General features: G+C 41.3%; 2 protein-coding genes across 2 annotated transcripts in view; one reads left to right on the top strand and one right to left on the bottom strand.

Moving 5' to 3' along the window:
* baiap2l1a (BAR/IMD domain containing adaptor protein 2 like 1a) overlaps window positions 1-13,982 on the top strand; it is a 32,914-nt gene extending 18,932 nt beyond the window's left edge. The window contains exons 5-14 of the mRNA XM_018762041.2: window positions 638-709; window positions 893-1,027; window positions 4,389-4,541; window positions 5,100-5,255; window positions 5,554-5,665; window positions 5,962-6,175; window positions 9,169-9,228; window positions 9,526-9,661; window positions 12,690-12,730; window positions 12,832-13,982. Coding sequence (XP_018617557.1) covers window positions 638-709; window positions 893-1,027; window positions 4,389-4,541; window positions 5,100-5,255; window positions 5,554-5,665; window positions 5,962-6,175; window positions 9,169-9,228; window positions 9,526-9,661; window positions 12,690-12,730; window positions 12,832-12,904 — 1,152 coding nt within the window. The 3' untranslated portion in view covers window positions 12,905-13,982. The remainder of the gene's footprint in view (window positions 1-637; window positions 710-892; window positions 1,028-4,388; window positions 4,542-5,099; window positions 5,256-5,553; window positions 5,666-5,961; window positions 6,176-9,168; window positions 9,229-9,525; window positions 9,662-12,689; window positions 12,731-12,831) is intronic.
* An 851-nt stretch (window positions 13,983-14,833) lies between these two features.
* Window positions 14,834-18,696, bottom strand: bri3 (brain protein I3). Its single transcript, XM_018761612.2, has 4 exons — window positions 18,569-18,696; window positions 18,056-18,314; window positions 15,911-16,025; window positions 14,834-15,383 (listed from the first exon to the last, which is right to left on the bottom strand). The coding sequence occupies exons 2-4, from the start codon at window positions 18,243-18,245 to the stop codon at window positions 15,251-15,253; spliced, it is 438 nt and encodes a 145-aa protein (XP_018617128.1). The 5' UTR covers window positions 18,246-18,314; window positions 18,569-18,696; the 3' UTR covers window positions 14,834-15,250.
* Window positions 18,697-18,894: the final 198 nt, after the last annotated feature.

The following is an 18,894-nucleotide window of genomic DNA, read 5'->3' on the forward strand; positions in this document are numbered from 1 at the left end:
GAGGTAATGAATGGACCGAGGGAGGAGGTGCAGATTGATAAGAGCAGAGGACCAAGTACCGAGCCCTGCGGGACACTGGTTGAGAGAGGCAGAGGAAAAGAACAGGAGCTCCGCCAGACCACTTGATAGTATCTGCTAGATAGGTAGGACTCAAACCATTGTAGTGCCATTCCTTTGATCCCAAGCTGACTGAGAGAGGAGAGTAGACAGTGTTAAGTGCTGTAGACAGATCAGAAGATGAGGACCGAGGAGAGGGAGGCGGCTCTAGCCGACTGGAGCGCATCAGACACTGCCAGAAGCGCTGTCTCCATGAAGTGAACAACTTTGAAATCAGATTGATATCCATTGAGGAGATGTTCTGGGTGAGGAATTCACAAAGTTGACCACAGGCCACCTGCTCTAGATGTAGACAGGAGGGAGCCGAGCAAGACTGGTTTGTAGTTTTGGACTGAGTTTGGATCCAGGGAGGGTTTCTTTAACAGGGTGAAATGAAAGCAGCCAGAGGAGAGTGAGGAGCTGATTTTAGTGATGAAGGTGGAGAGTTGTAGGGAGATGTTCTGTGTTTGCATGTTTTCAAGTCTATTTGTGGTTTAATCAGTGAGCTGTTTGTGGGGTGACACTTCATGTACTTTTGCAGTTCAAAAGATTTCACAAGGAGATCATAGCTGAACTGGAGCGCAAGACAGACATGGACGTGAAGTACATGACTGTGAGTAATGCTTAATGCTGTAGCCTGTGTGTATAACGTTAAGGAAATGAGTTGAATGAGCATCCTGTGATGCTCAACACATCACTAAAAAATGGTGAAACATTAATAAAATTATTATACTCATCAGTTTAAAAACACTTAATTTCAGATTACACACAACACATAAGGGTTTGTCTTGCACAGGCCACATTCAAGCGGTACCAGACGGAACACAAACTGAAACAGGACTCACTAGAGCGATCCCAGTCTGACCTGAAGAAACTGAGGAGGAAAAGTCAAGGCAAGAATGTCACCAAATATGAGGCCAAGGAAAATGAGGTGAGTCTGCCGATTCGTTGCTACACAACCACCACTCCATTAGAATAACATTTGCATTTGCTGCAGTACAGTGTTTGCATTCACATTATGAACTGTGTGACACAGAATATTCTTTTGAAATGTTGTGTGTATTGTGATCAGGAAGAGACCTTTTAAGATGTTGCCCTGTGAAAAGCAGACCTACCCAGTCCTGGGACAGTGTCCCCACTGTGGAACAGGCTCATACAAAGAGCCCAGAGCAGTGTTGGCCTTAAAATGTAGCACCCAAAGGATCCTGTGTTTCTGAGTATATAGTAGACACAAGGAGACTGTGTTTACAGTAGCTCTGTAAACAGTGTCACTCATCAGGGTGTGGCAAGCCAGAATCTAAAGCATTCCGTATGTTATGGTTCATTTAGTTAGTGTTAAGATTGTCGATTTAACAAAGCAGTTGCACCCTTGTGGATGTAAACCTCCAAAGTCAGAGGGTCAGCAGTTCCATTCCAAGGACCAAGGACCAAAAGTGGGTGTGTGCTGGTTTCAACATCAACGCTTAATGATCTTATTGTTTTGACAATAAGTCATCTCAAGTATAAATCGGTCACTAATTCAAAGGGGAATTCAGGTTAAACCAAACGATAAAGCTGTGGCCCTCTGAGATAGGCACTAGCCTTCTGCTGCTCTGGGGCAATTCGACAGCTTCTGATCCTACATTAAACGCTCAAGATTCATGACTACAAAGCAAATATGCCAGTAGCCCCTTGTTGGGCTTTACGGATTTTCACCTTCTAAAATAGCGAGCAGATGAATATGCTTTCCGACTGAAAAATTGATTAAAATTTTGAATGAGAGGCATGGGTTCCCACTGATTTCTTTCCATCTTGACAAGGGAATAGAAAGGAAACTTGTTTATGGAGTGGTAAGATGAATTGTGAGGAAAGAGTCTCCAGGAACAGTCTTGGCCTTCTCACTTGCTTATAGCTTAGAGATTACGTCAGGCCTGTATACCTGTGTGAACATGTCAGCCATTCTACTGATTGAGTAACTTTGTAAAACCCGGCCTGCGCTGCCACCTGTTGAGAACAAAAACATGTGTTGCTTTCTTTACTCTCCCCTGTTGCATTGTACATTATGTTAGAAGTCACTTTAGTAGCAGGAACTTGCTAAATTAAGATTAAGATAGTTTGTCATTGTGTACAGTACAATGAAATTTTGTGTGGCAACTCTCAGAAACCAGCAGCAGAAAGAATGGGAGGGGGTTAGAATAAAAGTTAGATTAAAATATACACGCATATAATATGTATTGCACATCCATACGATGAGGAAATCTACTGTGACAAAGTGCTTGGAGTGCATTAGCAGCAGTTAGAGGTGAATGTGCATGTTTGGCTTACTATATTTAATTTAATACTTATTTAATATTTGGCTTAATATGGATTTATACATTTAGTACTTTTCTTGACTTCAGCTTCATCCTTTAATTTTGTATGATTCCTAAGAAATGTTTATTGCTAGAGGTTTGCTTTTCACTTGGAGCATTTGAATAGACCCAAATCATCACGTGTTTAAATATTCATGACATGCCAAAATCCACAAACCACTTGCTAAATTGTTCTTGCATAAAGTAGGAAATGTGGTTAATTTTGAAATATAAATGCATTTGTAATTATTGAAGTTACTTAAATTTTTCAAAGGACACCAAATTTCAAACCGCTTCCATCGAACAATGTTAGAAAGTAAAAACACAAAAAAGTGAAAAGAATACTATCAACTGGCCCCACCTGTTTCCATCAGTCTTCTGTATGGTGAACATACGCACATTGTTCTTCCTCATTCAGGTTATTAAAACATCATAATAGCTGTACATTATACAAGCTTCTAAAAGGGATTTATGCCCTCCCAAAGTGACAGACCTATACTATCCTCACCTCTGCACAGTATTCCATCTAATTTATCACTTCTTAAAGGACAGTTTCAGTACTCGGTTACTTTACAGACCTAAGTAAAGCAGTTTTTAGACACACTGCTCATGCTGTAAACTATACATTTATCTTTTAATAAGAACAATTTTCTTAAGGTAAAATCACAGGGATATTATGAGCAGTTTTTCGACATTATGCATGCAAAATAACTTCATTGTCAACTGGTTTTAAACCATCTTGCTGTGCCTGTACTTTAGCATATGGTTGCACATGTATGTGTACGGAATATATGTTAGACTATGTATGCAGGTTTGTTGGGTTACATGGTATGACAGTGTTTTTCCCCACCTAAGTTTCTCATTTGCATGTAGAAAGGAGGCTCATTGTGACTGTTAGAATGCTGCAGATGGCCGCATTTGAAAAGACTTGTATCTCCAGCTGAAAGCAGATCCGCTGGAGTAGTCCAACACTCTAAAGGGGAAATTGACAGAGAGGCTGAACAATAGAGATTTACAATGATTCTTCCCCTAGAGTATCATGAATTGTTTTTATTGTCACATGTAGTACATCTATTCTGAAAAACAGCAACAGGGTCAGCCTCAGCTGTGCAATTCTACATATCTGGAGGCTTTAAGACTATCAAAACCATTACAAGAGTCTGGAAAACATTTAGTCTCACTCTTTGTTAAACTGAATCAAGGTGCTTGTGTCTAATTGGGGTTATAATTAAACACTCCTAAACAAATATATTTTAAGGACTCTGGATTAACAATATATTTACATTTCTTCATTTAGCTGATGCTTTTCTTCAAATTGACTTACACTGTTAATCTATCTACAACTATGTACCCATTGTACAGCTGAGTAATTTACTGGAGCAATTTAGGGTAAGTTCCTGGCTCAAGGGTACTACAGCCAGAGGTGGGATTTGAACCTGCAACCTTTGTGTCCAAAAGCTCTACTATTTTACCAGCTGTCCCTTGATTCATGGAAAAGTAGTAGAGACCACATGCTTCCTGTTTTATTATTTAGCTCACTGGGTGGTTGTTCTGCATTAATTAAAGCAACATGGGTTGTATATTAATGTTGATATAGGTGTGTCTCTTCAGAGGAGACAGCCGAGACATTGGTGTGGGGTGGGTTGAAACCGAAACCGCGGTGACAAATGACTTTTACGATCACCATGACAACCCTGCAGGAAAAAAGATGAGTGGAGACTGCCCAGCACTATATGCTTTGTTTGTTTCTTATGTGAGATATCTGATGGGTATTGGCTTCCTATTTAAGTTCAGATGTGCATCTGTGTGTGTCTCTAAAAATGCAGCCAGTATAATTACCACAATGTCTTTGACAGGTAAGGTATAAATTCAGAGTGATACGGTAATAAATCCATATTCAAAACAAACTGGCAATATCCCTTAACAGTCAGTGTGATGAAACTGTGTTACTGGACCCCACAGTGCCTTGAGGCAGTCACCACCCGTCAGATGGAAATACAGAAGTTTGTTGCGGACGGCTGCAGGGAGGCACTTCTGGAGGAGAAGAGGAGGTTCTGCTTCCTTGTGGACAAGCACTGCATCTTCTCCCATCAGATCAGCATGTTCCATGACAAGGTGATTTTGTAGGTCTCCTGCCCCATCCTGTAAACCCACAGACCTTATAAGTCTGGTGGGTGGTATTGCTCAAGCAATCTGCAAAGGGTTGATTTTATTTTGTATTATCTGCTTCTGTGTTTTTCATTCAGCTTTCTTTTCCTGGGCTAAAGCAATGATTTTCTTTTCTTAAACCTCCAAGGTGACTTTTTTTTTTATTTTTAAAATAAAAAGTTCCCCTAAGGACAAATGTCTTTGAAGTACATTGTGAAAACACTAGGTATAAATGTGCCGGAAGTGACTCATTATTAGTCCTTTATTCTGTCGGGTCGGTTAGTTTTAGCAGTTTTGCACTAAAGGTTCATGGACGTAACATGTCTTTTGCATGACTGTGTGCACTTCACATTTACAAATTGATATGCTTAATGTTTGTCACCAAAATTCAAGTGTCCAAGCTTTGTTTTAGTCGCGCCAGTTCTGTGAAACGGAGTGAGAAGAAAATAAGGCACTTTGAAAGGCTCTCCGTGCTAAAATGTTCTTGGCCCTTGTTTTATCCCTCCTTTGCCCTGTTGTGTGCAGGCCAAAGACATGCTTACCATGCAGCTGCCCAACTGGCAGGACAAGTGCAGCGATGCCACCAAGGTGCCTGACAGCGTGATGTCCATGATAGAGGGCTTGCGCACACCCGTGTCCATCACGCCTCAGCCTTCACCGCCCATGGACCGCTACAGCAGGGTGAGCTCGATCTCAGACTGCCATGGTTCCTGAGACCATGTGGTGAATTCTTTGATTTTTTTGAATGGCAGTGTTCAGTTCTAGGTTTTTTCAGCTAAAGTATAAAATAAACTTTAGACCGATATTTGGAAGTTTTGAAACATTTCACTTGTATTGGATCAGCTATTTTCAGTTCTAAATATAGGGCGTTCATCATCCTACTTCACCTGTCACCAGTGCTGTATCAGGTTAACACCTTTTTGTATGTTTTTTTATTTATTTATTTTTTTTTAATCCCTTGGATTGTTTTTAGACCAACACGGACACGGTGATCCCACCCCCTGCCCCACCACTGAAGGCCAACACCAGCCCTCTTGCCAACATGTTCTCTCAAGATGTTCCAAAGCCTATTACAGTACAGCAGATCTCAGGTGAGGACCATTGTGCCTTATAGTGGACATGGCTTGACATAACAACCATGCCAAGAGGTCTTGCCTTCATGATGAGGCATGCTGAGATTCTGCTAATGTTAACACCCCAATTTAAAAAACCATTGGTACACACATTCCTTTCATAGCCATGTAGGTTAATATTACAATGAACACAAGAATGTAATATCATTTGCTTTGTTAAATGCTGGGTCTGTGTCTCATGTCACTTCATTATCACACTTATCTATGTACTAATAAAGCAGTCTGCAGAGTAATGATCATTTTGTCACCAACAGATCACAACAGTGGTGAAGAGGGCAGCCTACCTAGATCTGTATCCGTGTCCACAGGGCTTAACATAGTCAAGAGGCCCAAGGTGCGAACAATCTTCCCCCACACAGCTGAGAGCAATGATACACTGCTGAGCTTTGATGAAGGAGACATCATCACACTCCTCATCCCCGAGGAGAAGGATGGATGGCTGTATGGGGAGCTGGAGAAATCAAAGCAGTAAGTTGGAAAGAGAGCGAGAGCCTAACCTAAAACTGAAAGGCAATGGCATTGAACAGTTTTTCACAATCTGCTTGACACTTCATAGCGTTGTGTCATGAACAAAACACTTTCTTCATCTTATGATAACAAACAGGTCTTTTCCCTTATTTAGAGATCCCTGTAGTTTTAGAACTCTTATTTCTAGATGCTTTAAGCAAACCTTGGGCCTTCCTGCATAAGACTTAACAGCAGCTGAAGTTTCTTTCAAATATTAGATCTCATGCAAGAACTTGCTCTTGAGTATTGATACTCCATTTTAACAATTAAAATTGTGTACATAAGCAACATAATACACCAGCATTTTCGAAGAAGGTTTTTTTAGTTAATTTGGCATTTAGAAAATACTTCAATGGACAAAAGAAAACACCAGATACAAATAGTCTCCTTAGATGTCACATTTCTTAAGAAGGCAAAACAATGTATAAGTTATATGCGTAATAAATGTTTGTCTGATTGTCAAGAAATGAACAAGGAAAAGTGAAGGTTTTTGTCATTGGAAAATATGACGACACTTGTCAGTGGGATTTTTGTTCTTGTGGAAGAAAAATTGAGTGGCAATGAAGAAGGATAACAGCAGGCTTTGCTACAGAGGCAGGTGGTGTCTAAAATACCCATGAACATCTGAAACATAAAATATGTATAGTTGCATATATATCTTATATTCTGCAAGTGTTACCTCTAGATGCATTATTCCTTTTATCATAAGATGCTTAGTTATATGGGTGCGGAGTTTCAAACAACTGGTATTTCTGTGCTGTGACTTTACAGAACTGAAAAAAAACTCTGCGGTCTTAGTCGTGAGCCATCACAGGAATCTCTCCCCAACATACTGGACTGTGTCGGGCTTAAATGTTAATGATTACTATGTGGTAGTAGATATGGCATCATGGCTCGTATATTACCAAAGTACCAAATGTCTTCCACAGCTGAATCAACATACACTGGATAAACATTTCTTGAATTAGACACTTTTTTTCAACAGCTCCTATTAATGTGTCACACTCTGGTTTCTATGCCATTTTGTTATCAGTGAATATTTCCTGATTAATGGCATGGCCATATAGTACTTCCTATTTTTAATTATTAATTTTTAAAAGCCTGATTTGATTTGCTTGCATTTTAGTTGGATATAATATGTAAGGATAGTAATTTCTTCCAATATGACAGTAAGGCTGGGCAAAGGAGAAAGCTGTTAGTGTAATTGTAGGGAAGGCAGTAACGAAATGATTGGATGAGGAGACTATTCAATGTTCAGATATTAAGAAAGTAGTTTCTTAAGCTTTGATTTTCTTTTTTTTGGACCTGAAAATTCTAGACAAAATGGTTAGCATGCAGCAAAAAATGTTCATAACCAGTATCATCTTTGAAAGTATAATTAAGGGAAAGTTGTCACCTTCGCTTATCGCATAACCCGATTTTTGGTTAATCATGCTATTACTAACGGGGATAATGAGAACATGTTCCAGAAAGAGATTCCTCCTTCAAAGTAAACATCTGCTGGCTCCAACATTTGTTTCTTAGCAACCAGCTCTTCTAGATGTTCCTCACTGAATTTTTAGTCTTTTTTTGTTCATTTCTATGCTCTTGTATTTCTGCAATTCCTATTTTACGAATTAATCATAAGAAGTTTTCATGTAAAGAACCCAGTACTTCAATTAGTATTTTTTTAGTCCTCCTACACTTCCTTCTTTGTGACATTCAGATTAAAGCATTCCTCCTTCTGCAGGACAGACGCACACCATACTGACACATCCACAGATATTTCAGGAAAAAAATACTTATTTTAAGATCATCTCTCCCCCCCCCAATGTCTATTTTTGTATTCAGTACTGCCGGTTGTTTGTTGATTTCCACTTCTGGACTTTGAGTGATCACCCACCATTCAATGCCCAACCCCCTTTATTTTTTGGCTGCATCACACAATCTGTGTCCAGCATTTCTGGTACCACCCCATAACCTTGTTTGATATTTGATTATTTTATTTTATTTATTCATTTATTTCCTTATTGAGATCAATGCCATTTAAAAATCTGGTGTGGTTAAGTAATGATCATTTCAGATTTGATAGTTTTCCATCCAGTTGACCACAGCACAAATCAGGAGGTGTAAATGTTTGCAGTACATCATATGTTCCATTTTGAGGAGTATGTATCATGACAGGGTTGCTCCTCAGTTTTGTGCTTTGGTACGGAGTTGCTGGATTTGTCAGGATTTCTCCTTAATTGCTTTACTATATTTTAATAACAGGCATTGTGTATGGCCTAAGGGAAAGAAAATGTGGATATTTTTAACCCACCAAAAACATTAGTGAAAATTTAATTCCAGTGGTTCCTAGAATCATACAATAAGAGCTATGTTTGTGTCGTGTAAGGTAGTGTTTCCGTACTGTTTGTTGTTGTGGGGGTGTTGAAAAGGGCTGTGCCAAACTGAGCGGGATTTGGTGCCTGGCATGGGGTCAGTGCTTTAATTAAAATGTTGACAATTTCACAGTCTAATGTTCCACTGGGCAGCTGACCTTCATTCAATATCCAGTTTTAATTACATCCTTTAGCTACACATACTGTGCAGAATATTACATGTTGTGTAAATGTGTAGAGGGGCGCGGTGGCGCAGCGGGTTTGGCCGGGTCCTGCTCTCTGGCGGGCCTAGGGTTCAAGTGCTGCTTGGGGTGCCTTGTGATGGACTGGCGTCCTGTCCTGGGTGTGCCCCCTCTCCCTTCAGCCCTGTGATGCCGGGTTAGGCTTCGGTTTGCTGCGACCCCACTTGGGACAAGAGGTTTCAGACTGTGTGTGTGTGTGTGTGTGTGTGTGTGTGTGTGTGTGTGTGTGTGTGTGTGTGTGTGTGTGTGTGTGTGTGTGTTGCCCAAGTAAAACCTCAATCCTAGACAGTATACTCTTCACATGATTTTGTCACTTTTTTTTTTTTTTTAAACGCATTGTCTATGTCTGCAGGCGTGGTTGGTTTCCATCTTCTTATTGCCGCCCTTATTCGGAGCCAGTGGTCAAAAACAGGTGAAATTTTTTTCTTTCTTTCTGGAAATGTCCATGATTGGGCCACATAATGCAGCAAGTCCAGTTTTAACTTATTCGTCATTTCCCCTCCCCTCAAATTCTGAGACTTTTCTGTTTTCAGTGAGTCAAATCTGAACATATTGCTGGAAACACATTGTGAGAATTACATTGCTTTGCAGTGCCAGCAGTCTGCTCACAACTCTGTCACTGTGTGTGTGTGTGTGTGTGTGTGTGTGTGTGTGTGTGTGTGTGTGTGTGTGTGTGTGTGTGTGTGTGTCCATGCATGTGTGCACACAGCGTGGGGACACCAGCGCGTAGCTTGAGCGTGGCCAATTTGGCAGAGCAGGAGCAGGCCGCCATGGATCTCCCGCCACCGGACTACAGCAACTCTCCCATCAAGAGTTCTCCGTCCACACCTTCCCCGGAGAATACGGTGAGCACACGGAGCCCTCGGACCCCACCTCTCCCGACCTTCATTTCACCTTTCGCTGTCCTGTCCTGTCCTGTCCAGCTAATTGCAGCCTTAAGCTTTGGTCCTGTCTCTCCTCTCCAAATTGTGATCATCTCTTTTCATGAGGAAAAACTACTCTTGTTTTCTCTGTGAGCAAAGCACAGAACTTAAATCGTAGGTGTAGTAAGAGGCCTAGTAGCCAGGGATATCATTATCCCTCACAAGATAGAATAGTGTACAAGAGTGACAGATTCAGATCAGGTCAGGACACGCATCTTGTGCAGTTCACAGGTAGCAGAGCTGAAAGCAGAAGTCAGTTAGCAGAAGCGCCATGAAAACTGCCAAGTTTGTACCTCTACACCAAGCTGTTTGCATATTGTGACCCCATGCATGCTTACAATTGCCCATCAAAAACACACCGCAGTGGAACTACAGGTCAGCTATGCACTGCAGACCTAGTAAAACAATCTCACAAAAAACAGAACTTAGTAACACATCAACAAGGAAAAAAAAAAAATCTAAGTTCTAGTATTAGATTGTTTGATATTAGGCCTGTGTTAATATCAGTTATGACGTTATGCACGTGTGTGTTCTGTATGTGCATTGCTGTTTCTTTTTACTGAGGACTGTTGTGTGGAGAGAGTACCTCCACAGTTCCCTACTGCATACTTCATGTTTGATCAATAGAAACCCACACAAACTATGCAGTCAGCTACATCAGGATAGCCAAAAACTTTGAAAAACAAGTCTCATTTTTCCAGTAGTTACTGGAGTTTCTTTGCTTTTTTTGGCACTACTAAAACTATTATTGCTTATCCATGTATATGCAAAAAAGCAGAACAGTCGTGCTGTATTCAAACTGATTTTAAACAAGGTAATTTATGAAATTATTTTTGTATGTTTATGTCACTGACTTATTAAACTTGCATATCTTTAAATTGTAAACCTAAAATCAGTGTACTATTTATTTTGCATCAGCAGTACTGTAAGAATATTGGTATAATTCATTTATATCCACCTGGGACAAGACATTGCCATTTTCAGCTATTTAATGCCTTAAGTTAGTCCGGAGTAAGTGGTGTAAATGTTTAGAAATGTACTGCTGAAGGAAAATCATAAGTCATCCCAATACAATATTTTTCTGCACAAGTAGTGTCACTTTCCCATTGATATGATATATAGCTGTTGCTTTTAACATGATTAGCTGCATCCCAGTGTGTGACTTCCCTGAGGATATGCGGTTAATGCTGATTATCCTCCCTCCTTGTTGCTGCACTAACAGTCATTGGAGGAGGCTCATTGACAGTGGAAGCCCACCAATTTTACCTTATACCTGCTTTGATTTATGGCATTTGCATTGGGAGCTCAGAGGACTTTGAGCCTAGAAAGACTATACCCACGCCCCGTGACGCAGTCTGAAATATTAATCAGTTCAGGGCAATCCTGTCCGCTACCACCCAGCGCTCCGGCCCGCTCACCTTACAGCAGCCAGAGGCCGAGTAGTCGGTGAATGCTTGAGGCACATGGCTAGAGTCACAGTACACGCAGGGTCGCTTGATGAGCAGTGTCATGACCTGTTAATCATGTTCAGGGAACACAAGCACAGTAACAGGTAAACCGTGTAGTTTCTGCACTGTGTGGCCTGGACAATGTGCTTTGTCACAAGTGCTCTTTACCTTGTCGTGGCCACGTGTTCTTACATAGGGTTTGTTCCTTCTCGGACGAGCTGTGCGCACGAGCACGTTTACTTTGACTTCCGCTCCCCGATGCCTACATTGCAAGCCATTGGCAGAGGAGGCCGTGAAATAAGGGGAATAACGATTAAGTTGCTGCTTTTCATACACATGTGGCCCACTGTAACACATACAAACGGTTAAATAAATAAAAAAATTTTTGCTCAGCAGATAGAAGAATCCTAGAAATGCTGTAGCTTGAGATGGTTTTCCACTAGTGTGATGTGCTAGTACAGCTAGGTACATGGAGGCACCAGAATTGTCATGGTTCTGGTCATGTTAGAGGGGAGAAAAATTTAAAAAAAAATGCCCCCAGCCTGGTTTAGTCCCTGGGAGGTATGAGCAAGAATGCATGTATTCAGTTCTCGTGCCTGCATGGCCAGAGAGGCAGCATGTCAGATGATTTTGCAGCAAAACAACTGGGCTCTGGGGAGAAGCCTGTTCCACCGATGGAACCTCCTTTGCCTGGAATTGCTATCTAAGGACTTTACAGAAGCACTGTTGTTTTGGGGGAAACATATCAGACCGAGGGGTGTGTGATGGCGCAGCAGGTTTGGTGGGTCTGGGGTTCGAGTCCCGTCTGTGGTGCCTTGTGACGGACTGGCGTTCCCTCCCGGGTGCGTCCCCTCCCCTTCCAGCCTTGCGCCCTGTGTTGCCGGGTTAGGCTCCGGCTTGCCGCGACCCCGCTTGGGGCAAGCGGTTTCAGACTGTGTGTGTGTGTGTATATATCAGACCGCAGAGCGGACTTGCCACGCATTCATGTGACGTGCCACAGGTGACCTGGTTCCCCAGGGGTTGTCTTATCACGGAGCTCAAGCTCCAGCAGCTGACAGTGTTTATGGGAGCGTTTGCCCTCTAGTGGCAGGTGGTGAACTCTGCACTTTTCAGGGTGGAGAAATGAACTTGTCAGTGCAGTTTTTTTGTGTGACATTTAGGTCTTTCAGAGGGATGGTGTCTTTCTTGATGGTTAATTTGACTTAGCTAATGTGTTGTGCTGCTGTCTCTCCCGAGTTACATTACAAACATGTTATTTTAACAGAAGGAAGTAACGGCTGCCATTTTTAGATGAACGTGCAAGCAGTTTTAAGTTAAAATGTTAAATATTCATATAAATTAAACACTTTTTAAAGTAATGTAGCTTTTTACAACCAAAGATCTCTAATTTTCCATATTCTCCTGACTTTCCAAGATGCTTTGAGTTGTTTCCCTTTTTGTAAGCTGTGTGAACCTGGTCTACTTTTTGATCTCTTAGAAATTAATGCAATTTTCTTTCGCAGGTATCCCAATTAAACGGTATTGCAAAGCCTCCTTTTCTTGGGTGAGTAACAAAGTAAAATGACCTTATGCATCATAAGTGTTGCTGAAGTCAATGGTGGCCTTTGTCTGTCCATAATACGCTACTTGTGCTTGCTGTCCCAGTGGAGGAAATCCCTTTGCCACCGTGAAGCTGCGGCCCACAGTCACTAACGACAGATCAGCTCCACTCATCTAACACACATCACATGTGTGCAACCCAGACGCATGTAATCTTCATCCAGCATCCGTCTTCTCTAAGAATCCTCAGCATTACCCCGTTTCGCGTGTGGAATCTGCAGACAAGAGGTGAGGTGCCGCTTAACTGGGAACGCCCGCGAAAAGGATCGCACTGGAGGATCTCTGGTACAGATGCTGTGTTCATCTCAAATATTTTAAGACTACTGATGCCCACACTAGCGTTGAGATGCAGACTATTTATGTGCTTTCAAAACAGATTCAGATTTATTTTAAACATTGTTTTGAATGACTGTACACTAGTTGCCTTAAAAGTAAGTGTTCAAAGATATGCATATTTTGTGTTTTAAATGGAAAATTTTGGGTTATTCAGTGAAATATCCTGCTAAACCCTTTTAATTTGCCATAGGATTATAGATGAAAGTATTGTATGGAATACAGGTTGGTCTGTTTTCATTACTTATTGTATGTTAAAGATGTTACTGTGAAGGTGCAGATGTTTAAGGTGAGAAGTCTGTGCTTCACTATTGCTGTTGTCACTAGTTAGACCTTCCAAGTAGGCTTACAGTATCCAGGCACACATTTGCTGTAAGAATACATAGGATTAGTGTCTAAGTATGCTTTACATACATTGTGCTTCATGAGGAAAAGGTAGCATAGGCATTGTAACTCAGATACATATACTTTGAGCATAACCCCAATTTCTGTTGATAGTACAATATGTGAATTTCACCTTGATACTGAATTTTGAGATGTCATTTTGACTGTTGGAGATTTAATTATGTAGTGCATTTTAAACATTAAGCATGTGTGGGGATTGCCTTAACTACATTTTTTTTCCCTTCAGCAAACTCTTTACTAAACTTCAGTAATCAGATTTTGGAACATGGAATACAATTCTGCACAAATGCTAGGTACCCTTGTTTTAGTGAATTTTTTTTTTCTTGCACAACTTTGAGTTTATGAACTTAGTTGTTGCTCATTGCTTTTCTGGGAATTTGGAAATATGTTACTCAACTGCATTTTTTTTCTACACCTTTTCTTACAGCTACCACCCCTCTTTGCAATATTCTTTGTCTCTTAGCATTATATATTTTGTGTATGAAACTTTTTTTTTTTTGTCCAAATAAATCTGTTGAGGAAGGTTGATATGTTCTGTAACTTTTAATTTTACCAGAATAAAACATGTTTAACCTGTCATATTGTAATGATTTGTAACAAATCTGGTTTGTCAATTTAAGCCTAGACCAACAGCATACATGTTTTTATTTACAATTCTCATATAAAAAACTTAAATCAGTGGCAAGTTTTAGTGTACTTCAAAGCCAGAAAAGCATTTTAAATAATTACATCTTGACATTAAAATGAAAGCAACACCAAGTAATACGCTTGATTGTCACAGAAAGAGGTCTTACTAGCAAGTGGAATTCTGCCCTGTATACTTAAGCCAGTACAGTTACTATTCAAATAAAGCTGACTACTTCCCTTCATTAAACAAATCCTCACATCTTCAGTGAACTGTTCAGTGATGAAATCACTTCCAAAATAATTGCAATCATCCAGTAGTTCCCAAGATCAAAACAGGTAGTCCTCTGCTTGCTAATGTATAAATGATCAATGCAGGGGGGGGGAGAACAAGAATCTGTAGAACCCAACAAGAGCTAGTACTAATTCCCACTGTCACTTTTGACCAGCAGTAATTGCAAAAATTCATGTTTCCATGAAAGAAATCCAGAGCAGGACAATGTAATACATGATCAATCTGATTACTCACACTGAAATCAAGTATTCCCTATCTTCAAGCGGAAATTAAATGGAATGTTAACCTCAACCGGAAGACACAACCTACTTTAAAATATTCAGCAGCAGACTTACCCCATTCTGGTGCTACTGCTTGACAGGACTGGACTCATTATAAAAAAAAAAAAAAAAAAAGATCACTATGTTCCTGGTTACAGTTCCTGAATGAATCAGCAGTTCATTGGCACTCAAGATTATCAACTGCACATTCATTCTGAAATTCTGGATCTTTAAATTCCTATCACTTGCATTACTTTCTAGAAGTGCTGTATTTCACACACCCCTCAATTTTTTTTTCCAAAGGCACCATTAACTAGCTAAGAGATCAATAAAAGATATTACCTTCAATCCATGCATGTGAAAGGGGAGGGGAATGAGATTTTCACATGCATCATTTTCATTGTTTGCCACAGTACACTTCAATCTTAAGCCATATGTAGGAAATGCATGGCATTATCTGTGTACTGAGTGATTTTGTAAAAAGAAGAGACAAAATAACAGTGAAGTAGAAACAGAGGTGGGCCTTTCCAGAGGCTGTTTGACCCCTCTACCCAAATGTGGCTCCACAGTTAGGGCAGCGCCTTTGACGCAGAGCTAGGCAGAAGAGGATCCCGATTGGGAAGAAGACAATGGCACAAAGGATTCCCAGGCAGGTGAAGTCATCCTCCAGCACCCCAACCCTAGGGAAGAACATCTGTTAGCTGTGGCACCATCACTGCCACCGCTAAAGCTCAGAGGCTCTACATAATTTTATGTCCAGTTTTAAAATTCCCTTGAAACAAAATTTGTAGGTGTAAAAGATAAATCTGCAAAACAAACATCTTAAGACGCTTTCTAAATATGTTAAAGTTGCTGTTTGAGTTCAACAGGATCAGTTATGCAATCAAGGAATTCTTTAATTCTGCATGTCATCCTTAAATTACAGATTACAGGCATCACGAGATGTCATTTACATTTCACATCACATTTTTTAACCATGAGAGGAAGCTATGAATCCCTAGAAACATGACTGTGTCCCATACAAAACAGTGTTACCGTGTGCAGAATTTATAAAGGAGTTATGTTTAATGCATTGCAACACCACAAGGATACAACAAAATATGACAATACCAAAAATATTTAAAATTGGACAGCACATATTAGATCGTAAACAAGCAAATATAACATTATCCTTCCCCCACCAGTCTGTATACAAAGAGATGCTCACCTACAGGCTGGGCAGCCTCCTACCACCACCACAGACGGCTGGATGATGGTGTACGTGCTCGCATAGTTTGGCTGCTGGGCAACAGCGGGTACTGAGGGGCAGGCCTGTGTATACCCTGCATGTAGGGGTGACATAGCAGCTATAAGTCTTGGCTGACATACCATCATATCATCTCTGGGGTACAGAATATAAATTACTTCTGTACAAGTCATAACTGTACCCATTCAACATATTCCTGTTATGATTATCTTAAGAGAATGCTATAGGCCTATATAGTTTACATTATTCATTTAGCAGATATTTTTCTCTCAAGTGACATACAGAGCAAACAGTATACAAGGACAGCATAACCATTTACAGCCAAGAAACATACTGATAAAACCCCATTATATTCAAACAATCAGATAAATAGTGCTACATACGTGCATAATCAACTGGAGCATTTGTACTTTTGATTAGTTTTTATGGGATGGGTTCAAACTTCAACCCTCTTCACACCAATGATATAAAGGAAGGTCACAGAAGCAGCTCCTATTGTGCTGTGACTATGTCAAAGACATCACCCGCATTTACTGCAGTCAGGCTCAAATCACCTTCCAGAACTTGACCTCAAATTCAAGTCAGACTAGACTGCCAAGGCAACATCAGCAAACCAGTGCAGTCCAATGGCTTTGCGCACAAAAAGAAAAAAAAAAAAATTAAACCACAAGCTTGGTAGTGTAGTGGGTAGTGCAGGGCTTATGGTGCTTTGGATGTGCAATCGACTGTGGGTTTCATCCCCCATCCTGTACAGTCTGCATGTTGTTTGTATATTCTCCCATATTTAGATGTGTTACATCCCACAGTCCCTAAGACATGCATTTCAGGTGAACTGGTGACTCTAAACTGCCTTTTTTGTTTATGTGACAGAAGTGTAGCTCTGGTGTGTAGATGTGTGAATGACTATAGGGAGTTTAGTGCAGTGTATCTAGGCACTGTAAGTCACCTTGGATAAAGGCTTCAGCTAAATACTAGTTAATCACTGTAAGTGGCTTTGGAGAAAACTGTCTGCTAAATGAAGAAATATAAGCTTGAAGTCGCTGGTTCAAAGAACTAAGCACTAGACAATTTCACATTTTAATCTGATATTCCTGAAACTGCAAGCGGTTCTGAAAATGTGTGTGAAATTTAAAACAGAAATATATAACAAATCAATAATTAATATATTAAAACCAATCTGCTCATTTCATACAATTATATGTCAAGCCACTCAGAGAAGACACTCTTCAAATTACATAGACTTACAGATTATGTCCCCACACAGCATTATAACATGTAACGCTGACACGCCAACATACATAGTATTCAACAAGTAATTAATACGGTGAAAACAGCTACGCTTTTGCTCTACTCCCATCACTGATGCTGCAATGTGTCAGCGTTTACATGTACATCACATGTTAGCTTCCTGAAAGGGGATTGAGGAACTGGTTTGGCAATATTTTTTCCCCTCACAAAACCAAAAAAAAAATTATAAAGTGTTAATTGATGATAAAATACAATTCTAAAGCTGTCTATGTTTACAAAAACACGTGTGAACAGCAAAAGCCTATGATCTGAGCAAATGCTTCAAAACAATTCAGATTCTTTGTTAATGAGCCACCAATATATCACACGGCAAATTAATAATCTGTGTCACAAATTCCTGTCAATCAATAGACTAGGTGATGACAAAACAATAGTTCAGAATGCACTTGATGTGTCCGCATACAGAAAGTCACTTTCTAACTTAATGCAGGCAACTGCTGCACAGCTGTTGTTCAAAGCTTGCAAGGATTTAACTCAATTTCAAACATGACCACCAACATCTGGCCTGCACACCATGTTCAAATAAAATTCACGGACACGGAGCCGATGGAATTGTGCGAATGCTCTGCGCTGGACCAGTGTCCCCTGACCCAAGCCCCCAGGATAGGCTGCGGACCACCACGACCCTGCACACAATCACAGTGAATGGATGGATGGATGAATGGATGGATGGAGGAAATGTTCACAAAACAAAAGTCACGCAGTGAGTGACTGAGCTACTGAGCGGTAAGTCAGAACGTGGCCGCGGAGCAGAGCTACGGCACAAAAAGACACAACCGAGACGTCACACGGTCCCACCTGGATCCCCCGGATAAGGGTAGGGAGGCGGCGGCGGCTGCTGCTGCTGGAGGGCCGGAGCCCCTGGCGCCGTGGGTGGGGGGCCCGCTGGAGGAATCGCCCCGTAGTTGTGCTGTGGTCCGTATTCATACGCCGCCGGGACGGCGTTGTAGGCGGGCGGTCTGCCCTGCAGGAGAGGTTTGCTGTCCATGACCGTCCGTCCCGTCCGACGTCGTGCTTCTAAAACGGAGCCACGAAGCTGGGGTGCGTCCTGGGTCCCCTGAGAACGACAGAGCTTTTGGTTAAGCGGCGAAAGAGAAACCCGGCGCTTCCCCGCCTTCAACTTCCTGACCGACGCGAGTCCGCGCCAAGAGACTCAGCTGAGGCGGCGGCGCTCCTGAAGCAACAGAAGCACAGCGCCGACATTGATTGATTCACACCTCCGCGAAACTTAAGTCTCCTTTTTTAATATCACCGTTTCCTCCCTTCCTCAACGTAGAGAAACATAACCTGCCCAAACGCTTCCTTACTTACTTCGTATTAGATCTCAGCAGCATTGACTTGAGGCAACTCGGTCAAGAACTCCCGAAAATTGTGTTTCTGCTCCTGATCCAGTCACGAGACAACAGTCATGTGAGACACTGCGGAGCGACTCCTCTTCCTCTCCGTCTGTCTTTTTTCTGGTCGAAGCGGACGCTGCAGCGGCGCGCCCTCGCCACCTAGTGGCGTGGAGGCGATTGTACAGCTTCGCCTTGGCCAATCAGGGGTCGCTAACAGGCGAGCCTCGGCGAGTTTGCTGGAAACGGTTTTCATGGATAAAGCTTACTTTCCTTTAAAAGAAAAATAGCCGTTCTTGAACA

Source organism: Scleropages formosus, chromosome 20 (genome assembly GCF_900964775.1).
Source record: "Scleropages formosus chromosome 20, fSclFor1.1, whole genome shotgun sequence".
In the NCBI taxonomy this organism is placed as follows: Eukaryota; Metazoa; Chordata; class Actinopteri; order Osteoglossiformes; family Osteoglossidae; genus Scleropages; species Scleropages formosus.

Coding starts and splice junctions, on each gene's coding strand:
- bri3 (XM_018761612.2), bottom strand. CDS start 18,245: ATGGACAGCAAACCTCTCCTGCAGGGCAGACCGCCCGCCTACAACGCC. Junction 16,026..18,055: donor CCCTTATCCGGGGGATCCAG/GTGGGACCGTGT, acceptor CCCTACATGCAG/GGTATACACAGGCCTGCCCC. Junction 15,384..15,910: donor GGAGGCTGCCCAGCCTGTAG/GTGAGCATCTCT, acceptor GTTCTTCCCTAG/GGTTGGGGTGCTGGAGGATG.